The sequence below is a fragment of the Ciconia boyciana genome, chromosome 3, assembly GCF_034638445.1.
Source record: "Ciconia boyciana chromosome 3, ASM3463844v1, whole genome shotgun sequence".
Taxonomy (NCBI): domain Eukaryota; kingdom Metazoa; phylum Chordata; class Aves; order Ciconiiformes; family Ciconiidae; genus Ciconia; species Ciconia boyciana.
In genome coordinates, this window is record NC_132936.1 from 51,598,055 (window position 1) to 51,618,596 (window position 20,542).

The 20,542-nt window shown below is 48.6% G+C and overlaps 1 protein-coding gene across 4 annotated transcripts in view; it reads left to right on the forward strand.

The window, feature by feature from the left end:
• The first annotated feature begins 1,164 nt into the window (after positions 1 to 1,164).
• Positions 1,165 to 20,542, forward strand: part of FOXO3 (forkhead box O3) — a 95,884-nt gene continuing 76,506 nt past the window's right edge. Inside the window, exons 1-2 of one of the 4 annotated variants that reach the window (XM_072855616.1) lie at positions 1,197 to 1,509; positions 1,963 to 3,163. In XM_072855616.1, coding sequence (XP_072711717.1) covers positions 2,576 to 3,163 — 588 coding nt within the window. In that variant the 5' untranslated portion in view covers positions 1,197 to 1,509; positions 1,963 to 2,575. Of the gene's footprint in view, positions 3,164 to 20,542 lie in introns of all 4 variants that reach the window. The other 3 variants (XM_072855618.1, XM_072855617.1, XM_072855615.1) reach the window with 3 other exon arrangements.

The window sequence follows — 20,542 nt, forward strand, 5'->3', positions numbered from 1 at the left end:
GTAATAAAATCATGCCGAACTATTCCTAACTTGAGTGCCACTTGAATTCGAAACCTAACTAGACCCTGAGGGCCTTAGCCCTTACTTATCAGGATATGTAAGGCATGCAGGATCAGGGCCTTGCTGTTTTCTAATCAAACCAAATGGTTTTCAAATCTCATTGCTTGTCTATAATGCTAAATAAATCAGGAATAATTTAATTTGTCTGCTAATTCTACCCAGCAATGCTTCAGAAGCACACCTGCTTCTCAACGCATGCCGTTATCTATATCTGGTATCGGAGACAACACTATTTTTATGCTAAATCTAGTCCATAGTTTAGGTCGATACAAACCTAGGTGAGAACTGATACGTATACATTGCAATGTAATGTATTTATAACTACATCTATATTAATAGCTCAGTATGCCTTGGCTTTGTGGGTCACCCCTTTATCCAACCCATAATTAACTACGTCTTCAAGTGAGCTACTTTGGAGGGCTTTCTGCCAGGGCATGGCCTCCGAGGAGGAAGGACGGTGGGATTACATTCACGTGTGGACATGTCTGAACATGCTCCCGTGTCACCCGCAGGCAGAATGAAAGTTTTCAAAAAATTACTAAACCGGACTCCAAATTTTAAGTTTACCAGAATAACTCGTGCACCAATAGTTCATGACCAGTGGAAGCAAGTCAGAAAAGAAACAGCGCGCTATTCCTCCACCGTGACCGGCTGCCAGGGCTGGTTTGACGGTGAAGGTACAGGCGGCGAGGGCTGAGGCTGCGCTCCCTCCCGCTCAGGCGGGCCTGACAAAGAGGAGAGGTACGGACAAGGGGGACGGTTGCCTCCGTTTTTGCCGGTTAAATTCTAGTAAGCGAGGAGAGCCAGGGCTAACGTAGCCCTGCGAAAGAGTTACCGTATGCTTTGAGGGACTTGCGGGCGTCCCGCGGCGCGGCCAGGCCCCGGGCCGGCGGGGGACGCGCAGCCGCGGCGGCACCGGCGGGGAGGAGCTGCCGCTCCGCGCCCAAGGGAAGGCGAGCGGGCAGGCGCTTTCCCCGCCGGGTGCCGGCGGCCGCTCCCGCCCGCCCAGCCCCGCCGGCTCCCCCCGGCCCGGCCCGGCCCGGCGCATCCCGCCCCGTCGGGGCGGCCCCTGCGCGGCACCGCCCGCCCTCCGCCCGTGGGCGGGCCGTGCCGTGCCGTGCGGTTAGGTTGAGGCTCCCTGCGTGTGTCTATAACTTTGTGTTGCTGCCGGTGGTTGTTAGGAGGAGGGATGTGGAAGTCGGCGGCGAGCAGGGTGACAGGCTGCTCGGGCGGGCTGCGGCGGCGGCAGGCTGGCTCGGCGCGGGCGGATCGCTTGCCTCTCGCCGGCTGCTCGCAGAGGGAGCGGGCGGTTTGCCGCTTTCCCCTCCTTCGCCTTTAAAGGGAAGGCTCCTCGGAGCTGAAGGCGCAGGAGCAGGAGGAGCAGGAGCCATGCAGCAGCGCTGCTTCTTCCTCCCGTGAATTCGGATCTCGATTTCTGCCGGTGTGGAGGTGGCTGTTGATTCTTCCCCCCCCTCCCCGCCTCCCTCCCCTCCCGATGTGGCTCTCCCTGCCTCTTCTGCCTGCGCTTTTTAAATGACTTGAGTGAAGGGGGGGAAAACTGTCAAGATGGCAGCAGCAGGAGCAAGGAGGTTATGAATGTGGTGTTGATGCTGGAACAAAACCTATTCTCTTTGGCAGCCCTAGGGAGGGCTTAAAGCTTCTGGACCTGTTGGAAGACTGGCGATTTGATTTGTTCCCGTTGTGTTTCCTTTTTCCCTGCGAGAAGAAGGATTTTTTTTTTTTTTTAACCGACCAGCCCCCGGGGTGGCCTGCTCTCGCCCTCTGCTCCGTCGGCTGTGAGATTTTGGGGGGTTGCTTGCGTGTGGCTTGGGGGGCACCGCAAAGTGACAGGCTTACGCTAGTATGCAGCTGGATGTATGCTAAGACTTCGTCTCCCTTTAGGGCGTTTTGAAGAAGGAAAAAGTCTTCGGCGTAATCTGAAGGACCCCTCTCCCTGCCCTCCTGCCGAGGGAGGGGGCAAAGGACCACCCCCCCAAAAGGGAAGATATCTGCGGAAGCGACGAGGAGCGAGCTCGGAGGGGCGGGGGGGGGGTGTCCTCTCCCGGCTGGATACAGCGCGGTTCCCGCTGGAGCTACTTCTGCATCCGCATGGAGTGAAACATAAACAAACGCACACACGCACCGCGGGAGCGGCCGCCGCTCCGCCGGCGCGGAGGGCAGCGCCGCGGGCACCTCCGGCACCGCCCGGCCCCGCGCTGCCCGCCCCGCGCTGCCGCTCCGGCTCCTAATCTGATTTTTTTTTTCTTTCCCCCCTCCCTCCCTCCCCTTCTCCCCCCGCTCCGCCGTGCGCATCGCCCGCGGGGAGCGCGGCTCGGGGTGCAGCGGAGAGCCTGCCAGCCCTTAGCGGAGAACGGCATGCCCGCCCGGCGGCCCCCCGCCTGCTAGGCTCCCGTCGGCACCGAGGAGGCGGCGGAGGAGGAGCAGGGTCGGCGGCCGCCCGCCCCGTCGCAGCGCCCCGCTGCCGCCGCTGCAGCCGCCCGCGGGGGAGGCCAAGATGGCAGAGGCGTCGCCCCCCGCCCCGCTCTCGCCCCTGGACGTGGAGCTGGACCCCGAGTTCGAGCCGCAGAGCCGCCCCCGCTCCTGCACCTGGCCCCTGCAGAGGCCCGAGCTGCAGGCCAGCCCCGCCAAGCCCGCCGGCGAGCCGCCCGCCGACGCCGCCTCCATGATCCCCGAGGAGGAGGACGACGAGGAGGAGGGGGGCGGCTCGGCCATGGCCGTCGGCAGCGCGGCCCCCGCCGGCGGAGAAGCGGTGGCGGCGGCCACCGCCGTCCCGGAGGAGGCGGCGCGGCTGCTGGCCCCGCTGCCCGGGGGCGGCCCGGAGGGGCCGAGCCTCTCGCCGGGGGGAGCGGCGGCGGCGGCGGGCGGCGGGGGGCTGAGCGGGGGCCCGGCGGCGGCGGCGCCGAGGAAGTGCTCGTCGCGGCGCAACGCGTGGGGCAACCTCTCGTACGCCGACCTCATCACCCGCGCCATCGAGAGCTCCCCGGAGAAGCGCCTCACCCTCTCCCAGATCTACGACTGGATGGTCCGCTGCGTGCCCTACTTCAAGGACAAGGGCGACAGCAACAGCTCGGCCGGCTGGAAGGTGAGGCGGGGTCCCGGGGCCGCGGCGGAGCCGCCGCGCCGCCCCGACGGGCGGGCTGCCCGCGGAAGGGGTGGGGGGGCGGCGGCTTTCCCCGACGGCAGCCGGCCGGGCGCTGCTGCTGGCCGTGCTGGTGGTCGCGCTGTCGCCTTTGCTTATTTTCTTATTTTAAGGGAGGGGGTAGGAAAAGTTTTGTCGCTGTCCTGTTGCTGTGTGCGAGCGGTGAGGGCTCCTAACTCTGGGAGCCGGGGAGACGCTGGAGCCGAGCTGGCTTCTCTGGTGCACAAGCACATAAGCAGGGAAAGAAAAAGAGGAGAAAAAACGCAGGAAAAAATATTTTTGAGGGTGGGGTTTTGTTTCGTTTTTTAAGTTATAGGTACCTTTGGTGTAACTCGTACTGGAAATAAGCAGAGTTGCTTTTATGCAGGGTCGGGCTGAGTCTGCTCAAATACAGCTCAAATACAGAACGACTCTAGTATTTGTGTCAAGAAATACCCCAGTGGTTTCCCACACCTTCCTCAAAGGCAATAGAGGGAAATTCGGGTCTTGACATTTCTTCATAAAGTTAATCAAAGCGTGGAGTTATTGGCCGCTCGGCCACGGGAACGCTTGGTTTGCGTTTCCTGCGGTGCCAGTGTACGAGGGCACTGTCTACTGATAAATCCCGTATATCTGAGCATTTTCTGTCCAGCATTGCGACAGTTAGCAGCTAAGATTACTACCGTTTTAATAAGTGAGAAAAAAAAATAATTGGTTTTGTGGCTTGTTTACTTAGCGCATGCAAAAGCACGTTGCAGGCAGGCAGGGCGGGCTTCGCTCTCAAAGACAGAGTCTAATAAGGCCTACCAGGAGCCGGTGCTGCACGTAAAGCACATTTGAAGTGATTTCCAGAACTGCTTTTTTCTCCTCATTTTCCCTGTCCATCTATTAGTGTCTGTCGGATGCGGAAATGTCAGGTACCCGCAGCTATACAGAAATGCAGGTGCTGATTGATGTCGATAACCGTTTGCAGCGGGAAATCCCGGTACGGTTCAGTTGCTGCTGAGGGCCAATGCTGGCAGCATCCGAGAACGAGTTTTTGAATGGAGAGCTGAAGGCGAATTTGCTAGCAAGTTTTACTGTGTTACAGAGAAATTCAATTTCTTCTTTGAATCTCTCTAGCTTTGGATCAGGGGATAACTTACAGTATACAAATCAGTCAGAAATACTGTATGGATGAAACGTTTCTGGCAGTTTTCATATTAGCAGCCCTGTCTCATATTTTGGTGCCTGAGTAGGACTTGCTGCTAGGAATTGAAGTACAGCTGTATGATTTTTACCTTCCAAATGGAGCACTGTAGAGGAAGCGTTTCACTGACAGACTTGTCTCAGGCTGGGGAAAATATAAACACAAAGTTTATCGGTAGCATAGCTAATTCAAGACAAGGCTTTTAAAAACACAGATCCTTTTTACAGCTTTTGCGTCTGTATTAGGTGTTGGATTTTGATCTGACTTTACAAGTGCGACACGGAGTGTGATAAAGGGTTACGTCTTCTGATGACAGCCCGTGCCTTCGTAAGTTGTTTGGTTTCACGCAGAAGCAGTGGCTTTAGATGTCAGCTGCTGTGACAAATCCAGCCTTTTTATCTGATAGTTTGAATTTTCAGTAAATTCTTGATACTGGATTCAAACGAAGACTTATCGAACGATGGGGCTTGATACTGTTTCGGCTGAATTTGGTGGCAAAACTCCCGTTCGCTTCAGCAGAAGCAGGATCTGGGCCATAACACAAAGTGCTTACATTGATTAGTATGCTTAATACAGTCACAATTTTTCTGACAATTTATACTGTTAATTTGATATTGATTCCTTTGCTGAGCAGCATTAACTGGTACTTGGAGCTAATTAAAATGTTAAAAACTTGGATCCCTCGAGATTCCTCTGATATAATTTAGTTCAGAAGTTTCTCACAAGCCTTTAAGATGACCTTTCTCAGGAGATGCAAGCACACTGGTAGCAGAAAATTCTGCCTGTTTAATGACTGTGAGCTGTCTCTGGAAGTTAGGGTAAGGCGCTGGATCGGGTTAGCGGCGGGTGCAGTTGTGCGTGGGTGGTAGGGGCATACTGAAAGGGGCAAAGGAGAGGTCAGGAGCTAATAATTTGCCAGACATCCAAAACTGCAAAATTTAACTCCTTATCAGGGCTAGAGTTTCTTTTAATGTATGCATATACGTTCAGAAGAGGACTATTTCAGTTTCTTGGCTGGAACGTAAATTAGTTTGTGCAGAGGCAACACTCTTAAATAGAGACTCCATCTTAGTCTCCCGATGCTAAAACACATTATATGTTATTATCATCTTTGTTTCCCTCACAGGTAATGAATACAACTCTTCAGGAGCTAATGTCAGCTTTTCACATCAGGCTTTTTCAGATTGCTAGTTACACTGAGATTTTAAATGAACAGAAGATAGTTCTGTATCAGAAGGCTTTTATCTTAATTTAGAATATTTTTACACAGCTAAGTTCGTCTTTGAAGGCAGCAAGCCCATTTAACAATATTCTGCTCTGGCACTGAGTGGGAAAATTGTCATTTTAAACAAAGGGAAGGAGAGAACTCGGTTTTATTATCTTACGTATTATTATATATGAAATATTAATACTGTTTCCAGTGAGATGTGCTGAATACCATAATCTGTAAACATAGCTGGGATTATACTCCTCAAAACAATTATTTTAAGAGCTATAAATTAAAGTTACAACTATCACTTTTTTTTTTTTTTTTTTTTGCCTAGGGCATTAAAGCAGAAGTGAGTATTTCAGATGTGGTTAGGAAGGCATATATTACGTTTCCGCTAATTCAGATAAGGTTTGCCCAATACACCCTCCCCAACAATCTTCTTTGCTTCCCCCTCCCCCTGGCCCCGGTGGGACGTTTGCTAACCTAATACTGCCTGACAGCTAACTAGGGCAGTAGTGTTCGGTGCATTGCTGTAGAGCCGGCACGCTGTGGACACCGTCGTGTGCCACGGGCAGCATGGTTTGATACAATCCCATACGCTTCCAAATCACCGGGAAGGGTTTAGGTGCATGCTTCCAATATCCGCTTACTGTCTTGAATACTTATGGAGGGTCGGTATTTATATTTATCATCACTGGAGTGGGGAAAAGGTCTGAGGGTGAGCTGGTTTCACCGCTGTGCCAGGCTGCTGTTGCAGGTACTTCCACAGAGCTCCTCAATCACCGGATCTACCCGTCTTTCCAAATTCAGGTATCCGTTACCCTGTCGATGTCCTGCAGTCACAAAACTAGTGTGCTGACTTAAACCCCAAGTTTTTCCCCCCACATATTTAGGATGCAGTAACTCACTTCACTCAACAACCTTGAAATAGAAAACTGAAACACCTTTGTGTCCATGTATATACACAGAGGGTGCCCGGTTTCACTGTAGCTTAAGTACTTCCATATCTCTTCCTATAATGTTATTTTGTAATTTCTTGCAGCACTATCTTGTGAAACAGTCTTTTCTACATGAAGAGTACACTAGGGGGACTATTTTCCTCTGTGCTAAGCAGTATGGCAAGAGTATGAATCTGGTCCTTTATACACAGATACCAGCAATTCCCAAATTTAAATGCAGCTGATTTGCTTTGATTTGTTTTTTATATCAGAAGCCTATTTGTTTTACACCTGTTGCATTCATCTTCCTCATGAAAGATAAATACTAGCCACTGGGATATTTACTTTGAAGAGAGATTTTTGTAAACTTTGTACATGGATATTTCATCATTCCTTACCATGTTTTATTGACCAATATGTACCGAAGGGCTGCAGTCCTTTCAGCGTAGCAAATGCACGAATCTCTTCTCTAATTATTGAGACTTGAAAAGACTTGAGAAATTTGCCGGCAATGTAGACAGATGTCTAAATCTGTTAGCCAGATGCTGATATGCAAGATGTGTCGGACCTTTTTTATCATCTTTTTGCAAAGGATGTGGGAAGGAAGCAACACCACTCTCTGTTCTTCTTATTTCTTCTTCCTCGGAGTGGCACACAGCGTCTTTATCAGGAGTGGCAGCATAAAACTGGAGTTTGCATCAGTTCCATTTTTTCCTCTGCTGTCTTTTTTTCTTTTCTTTTTGAAAGACTCTGTTTCCCAGTTAACTGCTAGCATCAATATGTTTTCCAGCCTTCTAGTATATTCTTACTTTTTTTTTTTCCCCTCTAATTTTGAGCTGCCTCGTTCATCTGTACAGAAGGGTTTGGGTTACAAACTGTAGCCTGATTATTTTAAGTTTTGATCTACCGAAGCGAGCATGGGTTTAAGCACGTGAATGGATCCTTGGGACTTCACTGGGATTACTTATGTGCTTAAATTTACTGCTTAAGCATCTTACCTGATCAAAGCTTTACTATGTTGTGCTTTAACAAAATATTCAGTAACATTTGTAAGTGAATTTTGTGCTGAGCAATGTAGAGAGATGTGTGATTCCAGCCCCAAAGTCGAAACCTCTAGATAACAAGCTTCTTGCATCAAAGAGGGGTATACTTTAGTATCAGAGTAACAAATGACTTTTTAAACTTCCCAGTGGAAACCATACGTAGATATTAGCGCACATTATTATTTTATATCTGTAACGTACATCAAAGATCTCACTTTTCCCCAGCTCATGCAAGCAGGTGACAGCTATTAGAGGAGAGAGAGAGAGAGAGACACTGAGAAGCTCTCCCAGAATCATTGACATTGTTTGATCCACAGTGCGACAGTGAGGAGAACCTCCACTGAAGGACTTGTTAAATGCAGATATAAACACATCATCTCAGTGAATGTCATCAGCTGCAAAGAGTCACAGGCTCTGATAAACTTAACTTTTGATGTGAATGGGAAACTTCCAGTGAATGATGCCGGATAATATCGCTGTCAGGTAGACCTGCGTGATAAATACTGGAATCAATGTTCCTCAGTTCTTTAGAGACAGAAGGTTACCTAAAACAGTCATGCAACATCGACATTGTCTGTAGTAGGTTATTAGTGTCAATATTTGAGTATATTTAAAATAGGAAGCTTGAGAGTCAGAGGTTGGCTCCTACACTTACCTGTGTGTTTGAAAGTACATGGTTAATGCTAATAAAAATTAAACCCCCTTAGTGGCTTTTATATCCGCTATATTGTATTGACTTGAACAAACACTGTCTGAGACTATCAGGCTGGGGAAGAAAGGCGTCCTGGAGCTCCTGCCCCGGCACGTCCTGCTTCTGCTTGGTTTTGTCCTGGTAAAGCGAGTGGTGTCTTACACGCGAGGCCATTTTGTATTCGGGTCATTTTGGTGGTGCTACACCACTTTGCTGTAATCCTGGGAGATTAGGGGAGGCTGGGCACGTGCTGGTGCATTTAGAAAGGCGAGTGATTAGGGTTAGCCCGGTGGTTTTGTGAAAGCTCTTTGTGCTGACGTGGGCAAAGTAGAAACCTGGAGTCGCTGGCGTCCCTTGCAGAAGGCGGGCAGCGCTGGGGTGGGTGCAGCCCCCCACACCCCCCCGCAGCGGCCGGGTTGTTTTCAGCCAACTCGCGTGGGGTGAATGGGGAGAACAAGCGTGAAATCACCCCAGAAAATTACGGTGGGTGCGCTGTGTTCAAAGGGAGGCCGAAGGGATTGCCTTGGAGATAAGGGAAAACTGGGATAAACAGCCAAGGCATTTCTCTAGGTGGCAGCCTCCTAAAGGTGCCCTGCAAGATTTTGGCAGCCAGCTATTTTGCGTGGAAGTATGGAAAATCTTTTGTGAGGATTGTTTCTTATTTGCAATGCAATTACAGTGGGTCTTAGCGTAGTGGCGGCTTGCCAAGGGAGAAACTGAAAGTGTTTCCTAATGCAAGTTGTTACTTAGACTAAAATCTTTGCGTGTTCCTGTTTCTCTCCCACTTTTTTAAAAGCCTTACTACTATCTCTGTCACAGAAAATGTGCCCAAGGGCAGGGTTATAAAATGGCAGTGTTAGTTTGTTTTAAAGGCACGAGGCCCTCAGCGTTTCGAGGCAGACTCTCTGGCGAGGGCGAGCTCTGAGCACCCTCCTGCTGCTGTTTCGTTCCCCTCGCCACAAAAACCTGTGATTCCCAAGTCAGTGCTGGAAAGTGGCCGCAGCCTCGCCAGGTCCCGGGGCAGGAGGTGCACCCAGGTCCCGCAGCACGTAGCGAGCATCCCGATAAAGGCCTGCCTGATAACACAGTGCTCAGGGAGCTGCAGGGTTTTTTTGATGTGGCTTTTCTTGGGGCTGACAATACGTGCCTAGCGCAGTGGTTCGAGAGCAAAATGAAGTGTTTAAGCAATGTGCACAGCCATTCAGTTTGCGGTAGTGCTGGCTCGGCACACCATGAGTTAAGTGAAGATTATGCTTAACCTTTTATTTGCTCTTTTTTTGTGCTTCTACAAACTTGGACTGTTCTTTTCTGTTACAATTTCCTGAGCATTGCCACACACTAAGCTTGGAAAATGAGGTGCATTTAGCCAATTTATGGCCTGACATATGTTAGTTAACATTAATTACCTGCTTGAATAGTCCATTTAGCACTTATTATTAAAAAGTGGCTTGTCTACAGAAGGGGATTTTCCTTCAGAGTGAGATGTTTTGTTCCAACTTGCTTCAGACAAAGTCAGGATGGAGTATCCCGTGCTTCTCTGCACAGCTATACCAGTTTCCTGATGTTCCAGTTGTGTGTGTGGGATACCACTGCACCACTGACAGGCATCAACTCCTTACCCATGTGTATCTGACATGTATTTGACATCGGCTTAGCTTTCCCAAGCAAACCAGTGTGCTTCCAAGCAATTTTTGCTAGTGGTGGGTACAGCTCTTGCTCCTCTGATTGAGGCAGCTGGAGAAAGAGCCATGCTTCTCAGCTTGCCAGGAACTGCAGGGAGATCTGGAAGCCTGTGGTGTTGTGGCCTCAGCCCCTCTTTGGGGTGGAGGAGTAGGAAAAGCTCAGGTGTGCAAGGCTGGAGGGGGTGCGTAGGAGTTGCCGGGGCACACGGGGGTGCCCTGCAGGGAGGGCGTCTTCAGCTCTACATGGCCAAGGATGATGGATCTTGAGGTTCCCGCAGCCACCTGAGAGCAGGCCACCACTGGAGTGAAGCGTGGTCTCCAACAACAGCAGGTTATGTCTTGCTGTATTCATCAGCCACGTTATCTAAATTATCTCCTGGGCAATGCGTTGGGCAAAGGTTGTCACAGGTCATTAGTCTGAAACCTGTGAGATGGGGGGGGAGGAACAAGCAGAGAGCACTCATTCAATTTCCAAATACCAATATTTAACCCCCGCCCCCATTCCTCAATTTCCCATCCCCCAATTCCTCATTCCTGTCTTGGGAGACTCCAGGGACATGATGTCCTATTTCACCTTCTCCATCCTTCCCTTCATAACACCAGCCAGGGGGGTTGCATGGTGCATGGGGTGCCTCCCACCTCCATGGGGTGGGAAATGGAGGGCTGGCTCGTAACTGTGCAGGGCATGTTGCAGAGTGTAGCTGCATTTCGGCTGCATGTAGCTGTATTTCGGGGATACAGCGTGGAGGTGATGAGGCTACAGGACTGACGAAGAGCAATTTCAGGGCTGGGAACAGCGGTTGGGAACAGGGTAAGGGGTTGGGAACAAGTGAGTGATTGTGTTAGTGCTCTGCCTCATCCCTGTGGTGAAGTAGCAAGGGAGCTGCCTTTCAGTGGGGCTGAAGGAGAGGAGCATCGCTGTGTCACCATGGGTTTTTGCCGGAGTGGTTCCTCCTGATGCTGTGCCTAGCTGTGCGGTCCGTGAGGAGCCAGTCTTGCCCTGCAAAGCCAGAGTCCTTTCTCTGGGCCACCCCCATTGCACCTTTGCTCAAGGACTGATACGCTCGTAACGCTGCTTTGCAGGGAATTTGAGGCAGGTCAGGAGTTAACAGCATTGGTGTCTTGTTAATGACTCTCTGTGTGTGTCCTACCTGGACTTTGCTTATTGAGGCAATTTTCTTTATCTGTACGCTGGTACCTATTAAAAATAAAGGCTATTTAAATACTTCTACTGATATAAAACACCTTTGTAAGATCTTGCTGACAGAGAAATGCCTTTCTGGGGATTTGAACTGGTAAAGAAATGCCTTGTGAAAATTAGCTTTTATAACAGACTTGTGCTAACGAATTGAATGGATTGCTTGCTCGATCGCAACACGATATGTACTTAAGAGCTGAATTATGAAATGCTGGGTTTCCACTTGAACATGTTTATTTGGCAAGGTATTTTTTTGCTTTTCTTTATTATTTTTCCCCTGCTGTTGAAGTCGCCGCTCGTTACGTGTAAAGGGACGTGCGAGGGAGGTACGCGCTGGGACAGGACGGCAGAGGCGGATTATTGCTGGAGGGCTGGAGGAAGGTCCACTTGAAGCGAGGAGGACGGCGTGCGGCACCGACAACTTGTTGTCAGGGCCTTTGCAGCTTGTGCCTCCAGGTCTCCCGGAGAGTGCTGCCTGCCAGTTTTGGGGGGCAGGAGGCTGCTCACAGTGGGTCTGGGGCTCTGCCTGTGCAATCTCTGGCTGCTGTACACCTGAGTGCTGCCCGCGGTCAGGTGCGTTTCCATGGGGTGAGTCACTGGATCATACTACTTCTGCATCCCTTCACCCACCACCCATGCCGAGGCGAAGGGTGGGTCTGTGCTGACGTCTCCATGCCAAAATCCAGTCGAGAGCTCCGGAATGAGGGCAGGAGGCAGGAGCGCTGCCAAAGGTGCTGTTTTTCTCCTTTGACACCTGCATCTGAGGCTGCCTTCACGCTTTGCGTTGTGGTATGGGTCTGCCTGGAGGCTGCTCGTAACCCAGCCCTCTGCCTTGCAGTGCTTTCAGGCCAGCGCACCTCCCCATCCCTGGCTTTCTGAGACCTTCAGCTCTCCCTAGGGAGCAGCGGAGGCCACGGGGACGCCCAGGATTGTGACCAGCAGGTGGGATGCAGTCTTAGGAAAAAAGTTTTCGGTAGGTTTGCTGGCTCCTGAGTTGCGTGAGCAGAAAAGGGCGGGTCCGGGCTGGATGCCAGCGCTTGAACAGGGAGGTAACATCTGCTTATCCCAACCCCGGAGGAGTGGGAGGCAGCAGATAAGTCGGAAGGCTGATGAGGACAGAGGGTGTTCTCCTGGGGGAGGACAGATAGAGGAGCACCCAAACACAGCGGCACACGTCTGCTGGGGCTTCACTGCCTCCTGGCTGCTGCAACTGCTCAGTCCAAAGCAATTCGTAGTGGGAATGAAAACTGGTTTGCATGGATGCAGCCCAGTTTACGATGCTGCAACTTCCATGGGTACATGAAGTAAAGAGAGCAGGGTCTGACTCTTGTCCCTGCTAAAGGCCGTGTTAAAGCAGCAGAGTGGGGTTCTCCTACGGTGCCGCAGCAGCGTGCATTTGCATTAATGTGAGTAAGACTCAAGCCAGCAGTGCTTAAAATCCTGGTTGCAGCTGAGCCTGGACTCCCAGTGAGGACTGAGCATGACCAGGGAGTAACAGTGTTGCACTTAAGTAAACAAAGCTTTGTTTGAAAACATACTAGTTACCTAATAATATTCTAATACAAACTACTCTCCTAGTCTAGACAGCCAGCACCTCTGATACTGTAGATGATTTGCCCTTATAACTTAGTGTTTTCTCATGCTGTACCATGTTGGTTTCTGTGTTTTTTCCAAAATAGGATGAAGAAGAATAAATACATTATTCTAAAGAAATAATTTTAGGACACGACTTGCAGGGCCATATTTGTTTTATGTAGAATGTGGACTGAATTATCTTGATATATACTCCAGTTATGTGTCGGCACTCTTAAAACCTGCTGTATTTGGTTTTTTTCTCTCCATGCTAGTTCTTCAAGCAGATATTTCAGCTCTCCGAAGACATGTTATGACCAGAGTTAGTCCCACTTTCTCACACGAAATTTGCAGTGTAAACGTACCTTAAAATGCGAGACTTAATCCAGATCAAAAGTTTCTGACTTTGCGGGTATTTGTGAAGTCAGGCTGTGAACCCCTATCTTGTGTAAATGTATTTGCTAGTACTTGATGGAGGATTTATCAGTTTCATATATGAAGTTCTAGATATGCTTAGTACATAAATTTGGCGTCTGATAAGTGAGAACAGCACTCAACAAAGAATGTCTTTGTGTGAGACTCTCACAGGCTCCCACATTATCACCTTTTTTGCTGATTGGTTTTGTGCTGAGAGCAGTGATGTGGTTTTCTGAAAGCCTATAACCTACTGTTTGTTCTGCAAAACTGCTCCGGACCTTAACTAGTTTTCAGAGAATGTTTTTTTCCAGGAATTCGTAGGAGAAGGTGACGCCAGTTCAAGTCGTGTCCTGAGATGCTTGTAAGCTGAGACGCGTAGAGCTGCTGTCCCTGTTTTTGTGCAACATGATCTGTTGTGTTTAAAAGTTTCACTGTATGGGGGAACTCAAAACCATTTGTCTGAGATGTCAGGTTTCAGAGTGAATGGTGCTTCTTTAAGTATTCATCAAGACCTACAATGGGAGGCTGCTGGTCCTACGATGCCTTTGTAGGAGAACAGTGTTGGCACCAAGAATGATGCTGCCACTGAGGAGCTGTAAAAACTCCAAAGCATTTTGTGAATCTTGTGCAAGCAGCTTCTGCGTTTGCATAGACTGAGCCATATATGTGGCTCAGATAAATGGGCCACATCTAAAATCTTCCATTTTTCAAATGGAAATCATGTCAGAGCTCTGCATGGATTGGACCAGAGGTTTCCAGCCTAGTTTGTGGATCAGCCAAAAGCTTCGAACCTAATACTATTATTTTCATCATGATGTTGACAGCGCTGGCTTCCCATAGCATGTTGAGGTTTATTTCTTGCCCCATTGCTCTTAGAACCTGGTTCATGCACAGCAAAAATACTTCTGATTAAAATGTACTAAAAGGTTTGCACACTTGGGGTAGGAGAGAAATCTTTTATGAGGAGCTGTTTTTTAGAAAGCTCTGGGGAAGGGAGCCGTGTGCTTAAGAAGGTATTTGAAAACCAACAGTGAGGCCATTTTACATACAAAAAAAGAGGGAAAGTGCGTAGGCCATGAGGTGGTGGCATACGGGGCTGGGAGAAGGAAGGATTCTGTGAACTAGCGGTAGGGAGTAAATCAACTTGATGTATGTTCGTAGACATCTGATATCTACCGGGCCTAGTGGGGTAGCTTGGAGCAGGTGGAAGAAGCATACTGTTTACCTAATTAGAAACATAAATAAAATCTTTCCAACATTTTTTTCTAAATTAAAATGCATTTGAAGCATATGTCAGACTTCTCACATCCAGGAAAGATCTCTAAAACCCTGCCGAAGGGTTTAGAAACAGGGAGGCTGTTTCTAGCCCACCTTCTTCAGGGCTCTGCCAGGCAGCAGGTCCTCCTGGTCGGAGGATGGAGTGGGACGTGCATTAGCAGTTGGAGATGTTGGGGTTCTTCCTGAGCGCATCTGTACACCTCTCTAATCAGTGGGAAAAGGTCTGTCATTTGAGGTGATAGACCATGGAATTGGAAAAACCAAAGAAAATGATCATAGTTGAAATAATTTAAGATAGGGTTTCACCTCTGTGTATTTCTTGAGAAGTTGGTGATGGTGGGGAGCAGGGCCTGGGCTGCTGTACAGCCAGAGCAGCTCCATATCTCCAGTGTATTTTAGACACCGAGGAGACAAAGATGATGCTAATTGCAAGAGAAACTACTTAACTGCTTTGTATTATGTTTGAAATGAAGGGGGAATAACGCTGATTGAATGACCTATTTTGACTTTCTCAGTATAATATGTTTAATGTTTTAGTCTTTTTCTGGACAGTGAATTATAATTTTATCAAATCCTGCTGGAAATGAATATGTTGCTGGGCGTAGTATTTTATCCGCGCAGTTTTAACCGCAGAATTACCTCTTGCTGCTTGACTCGGTGGCAGGAGTTTTCTCTTTCAGCTGGAAAGATCTTTTGCTATGCAACACAGTGACAGCAGGTTTTTTTAATACAAAATAGGGACCTGTCAGGAAGAATATAAAATAGGGCACTGAAGGAGTCTAATTTAGAAGGAGAAAGGGCATAAATCTCCACCTCTCTCCGATGACAGAAGGCCAAAGTACAGCAGAAACATTTCCCTGCTTGTAAAATGCTGGTCCTGATACCAGAGGAGTTGTTCTGTGAAAGGCACAGCTGTATCTAACCTCCTTACAAGTTTTTCGACATTATTTTCGGTACGTGACTGGATGTTACATAAGGGGATTCTTAGACAACGAAGCACCTCCGTTAGGGTCTGCTCTGCTTATTGTGTCGTTACAGAAATTGTTTGCTGTTTTGGACCAGTGTCAGGCAGAATAATACTGAATAAGTCCCAGATGAATGTGGGTGGTGAGAGGAGAAAAATTACTTCAAATAAAGAGGGGTATTATCAACTGAGCAGCCAGTGTTGATCCTATGGTGCTGTAAAATGGAAGCAGGAAAAATAGTATTTTGGCGCAGCAAATTGGCATCAGTGCAGCCGCTCTGCGAAGTATTGAGAGGGAGAACAGAAGTGCAAACAAGTCTCCAAAACTTGAGAGGATCCTCAGATTCTTTATCCATTTAGGACAACATGACCTGTAGCGTCACTTGCAGCTGCTGGATCCAAGAGTATAAATAGTGAAAAGAACACTGATTTGGCCAGGATAAAATGTTCATTTTGGTTTTTTCCAACAGCTGTGTCAGGACTTAACCCTGGCAAAAACTTCTCACGTGTCATTTTTTATTCAGGCTCATACTAAGCATGTGGAATGACAATGTTCTCTAATTGAAGGAAAAAAAAAGGAAAAAAGTAGTGAATTGAGAATTAGTGGGGATTTGGTGTCCCCTCAGCCTGAAGGAAAAACAGTTTGCTTGAACAGTATGATAGCAGTAGTTTGAGAAATTAAGTATGGATTTTCTTCGATCATAGTTGAATCATGACATTGTACTAAATTTATCCAGTCTTGAGTGCCTGGTTTCTGGTTTGACATTTTCGTTGGATGGCTGTTGGTTGGTTGGTTTGTTGTTTTTTTTTTTTAAAAAAAGCTCTGCATAGGCTGAGAGATGATAGTTTCCTTATTTTCTGCAGGAAACTCTATCAGGTATCAAACCACTGATTCTTCCAGGTGGGTTCGGGGGCCAGCAGATTTCTCCCTGGAAGCACCACGATACAGGGGTGGGTTCGAGCAATGCCAGTGATGGGCCTTTCCCATTTTCCAGGAGTGGACAGGGAGTAGGAAAGTTGGATTTCGCATGGCTTGACCATTAACTGCAGATTGCTGGAGTATCTCTGTGGATAGTTCTCACTGTTCAGTGAAGTGCCGAGCAGAAGTACTAAATAAGAGTGTACTTCATTTATACGAAAATCTGCACTGGAAAAATGTTTCAATATAAAAGCCAAGTGCTCGGGAAGTACAAAATGTCAGAAATAGAGTTGCCTCTAACACTTGAAATTACTTCTCATGCTGGCTATGACACCGTCATTAGTAACGAGCTCACACACTCTATCCACCCCCAGACTCCTTGTCGGGCTGGATGCTTCAAGGGGTATTCAGGGCTTCGGCTCATCCCCCGTGATCTCTGTGTGGGCCCTGTGCCATATTTGTTGCACTCAGCTCTGAGTAAATAAATACGCCCTTCCTGGTGTGCTCGTCTGTGTCATTCACCTCCCCAGTATCCGTGGGCTTCCCTGATGGGCACCGTCCCAGCCCTGCATCCTCTTCTCCCCTCCCCGAGCTCCTTGCCCCCTGCAGCCTCCTGTCCCAGCCTCCTTTCCTGCGATTTCCATTCCAGCTGCATGCATCCCTCCTTCTTTTTGCTGTTATCTCCCACCCCTCTGCCCACCTCCTCTGGTTTCCAGATCTGCTCTCCTTGACCAGTTTGCCTGGTTTCTTTTGTCCAGCTCCCCATTCCACGTTTTTCCCCTGCCCCAGGATTCCCTATTTCCCATGTCTTGCCTATCCCAGGCCACTTACCCTGTTTTTAATCCCAGTTTCAGTTCAGGTTTGCAAAGCTATTAGCAACGGGGAACAGGGTTTTATAACAGGAAGTGTTGGACAATACGAGGTGCAGGTGGGGCTCACAGTGCTACCTATAATTTACAACACTGTTTATTTTTTTAACTAATCCACCCTTAGGTAAGCAGTCCTGGAGCTGTCGGTGTGCAAATCCTTAGTCATTTGGGTAGTCCTGTTCCCTCTGCTGATACTGTGTACAGAGGGATTTTGCTCATTTGTGTAAGAGATGGAGGATCCAGCCTTACAGAGACTTTGATCTCTGTTTCGGTGTGGCCTGAACCAAACAGCAGACAGTGTCTGAGACTGTACAGTTCATAGGGCTACTGAGCTGTCCCTAAAATATTTAATGGTACATGTAGTAATTGCTCTAATTTCCATGGTGAGGGGATGTTCCTTTTTCCTTCCCTATCGGTGAGAAGGGAGGGGACATACGAGTTCCTCACTGAATACATAAGACATGAAAGTATACAGTCCATAATCACACCATACTCTGCATCCTCTAGTAGGTGCCCTCTGACTTGGTGTATTTAGACTAGAAAATACGAAGAGCCTTTTCCTTACGTACCTCCCTAGTTTTCTTGTATCTTCTGCCTCTGCTGGTAACCTCATGCCTGGTCTTTAATGATTCTGGTAAATGCCTCCACATCTAGGTGGGAAGCTGATCACAGTTTTTTTGTTATCAGAATTAGACTGAGAAACTCGTACTGAATTGTTGCTTAAAACTGCAAGGTGATACCTTGGAGTGTGGGAGGATGGACACCTCTGCTGCTTTCTCTGGGTGCGACTTGGCTTCTGTCATAGTCAGTAGGCAGCTTCCAATGGACTTGGTGCTAGATCAAGTCATTTAATGGTGTGAATAACCTTATATTGACCTTTTAAAGAGCTTATGCATACAGCGTGCAGTTTATGAGTCCCTTGTTCCTTTGTGATAAAGTTCAAAACTTTAATCAGGTAACAGGGCGGCCTCTCGTCTTTCCATTGCAATAGAATGCACGCAAACACGCATTGCAACAAATAGCGCAAAGGCAAATCTGGCATTCCCTGCTTCCTCTCCCACAAGAGAAATCTGTGCTTTATTCTCCGCCTCTGCTCCCCAAGCCATTTCAGCAGCTCGGTCGGCTGAGGGGTTCACTGGTGGTGGCTGATGCCTTTCAGATACCGCGCTTCAGCTTCCCAGGCTATTGAGAACAGCTGTTTAGTCACAGCTCTCTGGGTCACAATGTACAGGGATTTTCTGATGGTTGTGGTGACCTTGGGGGGGAATTAGACTGGATGTAATGCTTCCAAGAATTGGAGACGCCTGTGCCATTGAGCTGGTGCACGTTGCCGAATCAATTACTAGCATTGGCAGGATTTTGCTTTAGGGGAATCTCGCAGCTACATCACGGTCTTGTTATTAGTAGATTATTGTTAATTAGTTTTAATACAGAGCCAGATATTTGCAGGGAGGAGGGACCTTAAATAGTTGGTTTCAGTGAAGTATTTTCCCGATAGGCAGCACTGTTGCAGGGCACACCCAGGCACGGTATCTCACTTTTGTTTTTGGGAAATCTTTATCAGATCCTGTACGGAAATACACATTTGGTGTAGAATTGTCATCCTCAGGTGAGGAATCGCTGCGTGGTGCCCCGACCTCCTCCAAAGCCGGTGATGACAACTGAAACTCTCTGCATGGAGGTTTTGTAACTTTTTTGTAACGTGTTGAATCATGATAAGGGGACTCAGCACCTTTGTAACTCGGGCTACTGTGGCATAGGCCACCGGCGAGCTTTTGCAGAGGGGCTTCCCAGCGAGCCCCTCAGTTTTTATGTGCAGCCCCCACTCTCAATCCAGGTCGCCGGCCTCTCCCGCACCGGTCGCAGTCAGGTGGCGCGGAGCAGTCATGACGCAACGTGCTCCAGCGCTTTTAATTTATGACCTAACAGATTGTGAATGTGCCTCTTGGCAGGTGACGAAGGAGCGTGCCGCGACCCCACTTCACCAGCGCAAGCTTTGAGCCGCACGGTTTCGCTCTGTGAGATCGGGGTCAGGCTTAGGGCTGCTTCCCTCTTTCGCTTTTCAGTTTCGTGCCAGTGCAGCGTGGTGTTTTCACAGGCCTGCTCAGCCCAAGCCCTGCTTGGGTTAACCCTTGCTCGTGTGGTCGCTGAAGTCACCCGGAGCCCCCTGTGGAAATGCAGCCCCCCTAATTCAGCCGGTCCATTGTTTACTGTGTTCATAATTGACTGTCAAAGCGTTGCATTTAATTCAAGTGCTGGTAGGGTTTTCCTCAAAATACCTGTGTAGCGTTAAGCCAGTTAGGAGTTACAAATGTAAATACGTTTACACAAAGAAGAGGAATGCATGAAAGCTGGCATCGCTTAAGCAGCCAAAAGCAGCGTGATTATATGCTAGAGGGACACTGAAAACGTAGGTTGCTGGAGTGCGCCTTCAGAAGTAAATCCCAACCAGGAGCGCTCGCAGTCCCTGCCTTCTAATGCACTCTGTCTGCGACGGCTGCTGAGGCGACGTGGGGGAGAGGGCTCAGGAGTCCGTCGGCATCCTCGTGGACTTTTAAAGAAAGTTTGAAATGCCAAAGAGAAGAGTCAGCTGTATCTAAACGGGTCCTTGTTTTAGATTTTCCTGGGCAGTAGCAATATAGCTGGCAGTCGGGGGACCTCTGACACTAGCGTTTCATAACTGGAAGTCAGGCATTTTTCACAAGCTGTCCTATTTTGGGTTGTGAGCACGGGCACACGCGCATGCACACCCCTCGCACACCCCCCGCACGCCCCCCCAGCACATTGTTTACTTCCTCTGTAAGTTCTGGGACATTCAGTACTAAGGAGCATGATACGCTTGCATAAACACCCCAGCCAGATTTATCTCTCAAGCCTATCTTTCCTTTCCCGTCTTGGAAAGTGATTAATCTGCAGCACACGTTTTGTTCTTTGATTGCAGGGCATTATTCTGTAATCATTTACAGTTTTGCAGAGCCATAGCACTGGCTTGATGGAGTATTTCTGTCATGTAGCCGTTGCTGTTGGCTGAAGCTTTAGCTGCATAACACGGAGGCAGCATTACTATGCAGCTCTGTGTCATGTTAAAACTGTTTTCTTTTTAGATTGCATGCTTTCTGCACATTTCTCCTGGTTTTGGCTGGCACAGAGTTAATCTTTTTTTCCTAGTAGCTGGTCTAGTGCTGTGTTTTGGATTTAGTGTGAGAATAATGTTGATAACACACTGATGCTTTAGTTGTTGCTGAGCAGTGCTCACACTAGTCAAGGACTTTTCAGCTTCTCTTGCCCTGCCAGCGAGAAGCTGGGAGGGGGCACAGCCAGGACAGCTGACCCCAACTGCCCAAAGGGCTATTCCATACCATATGGCATCATG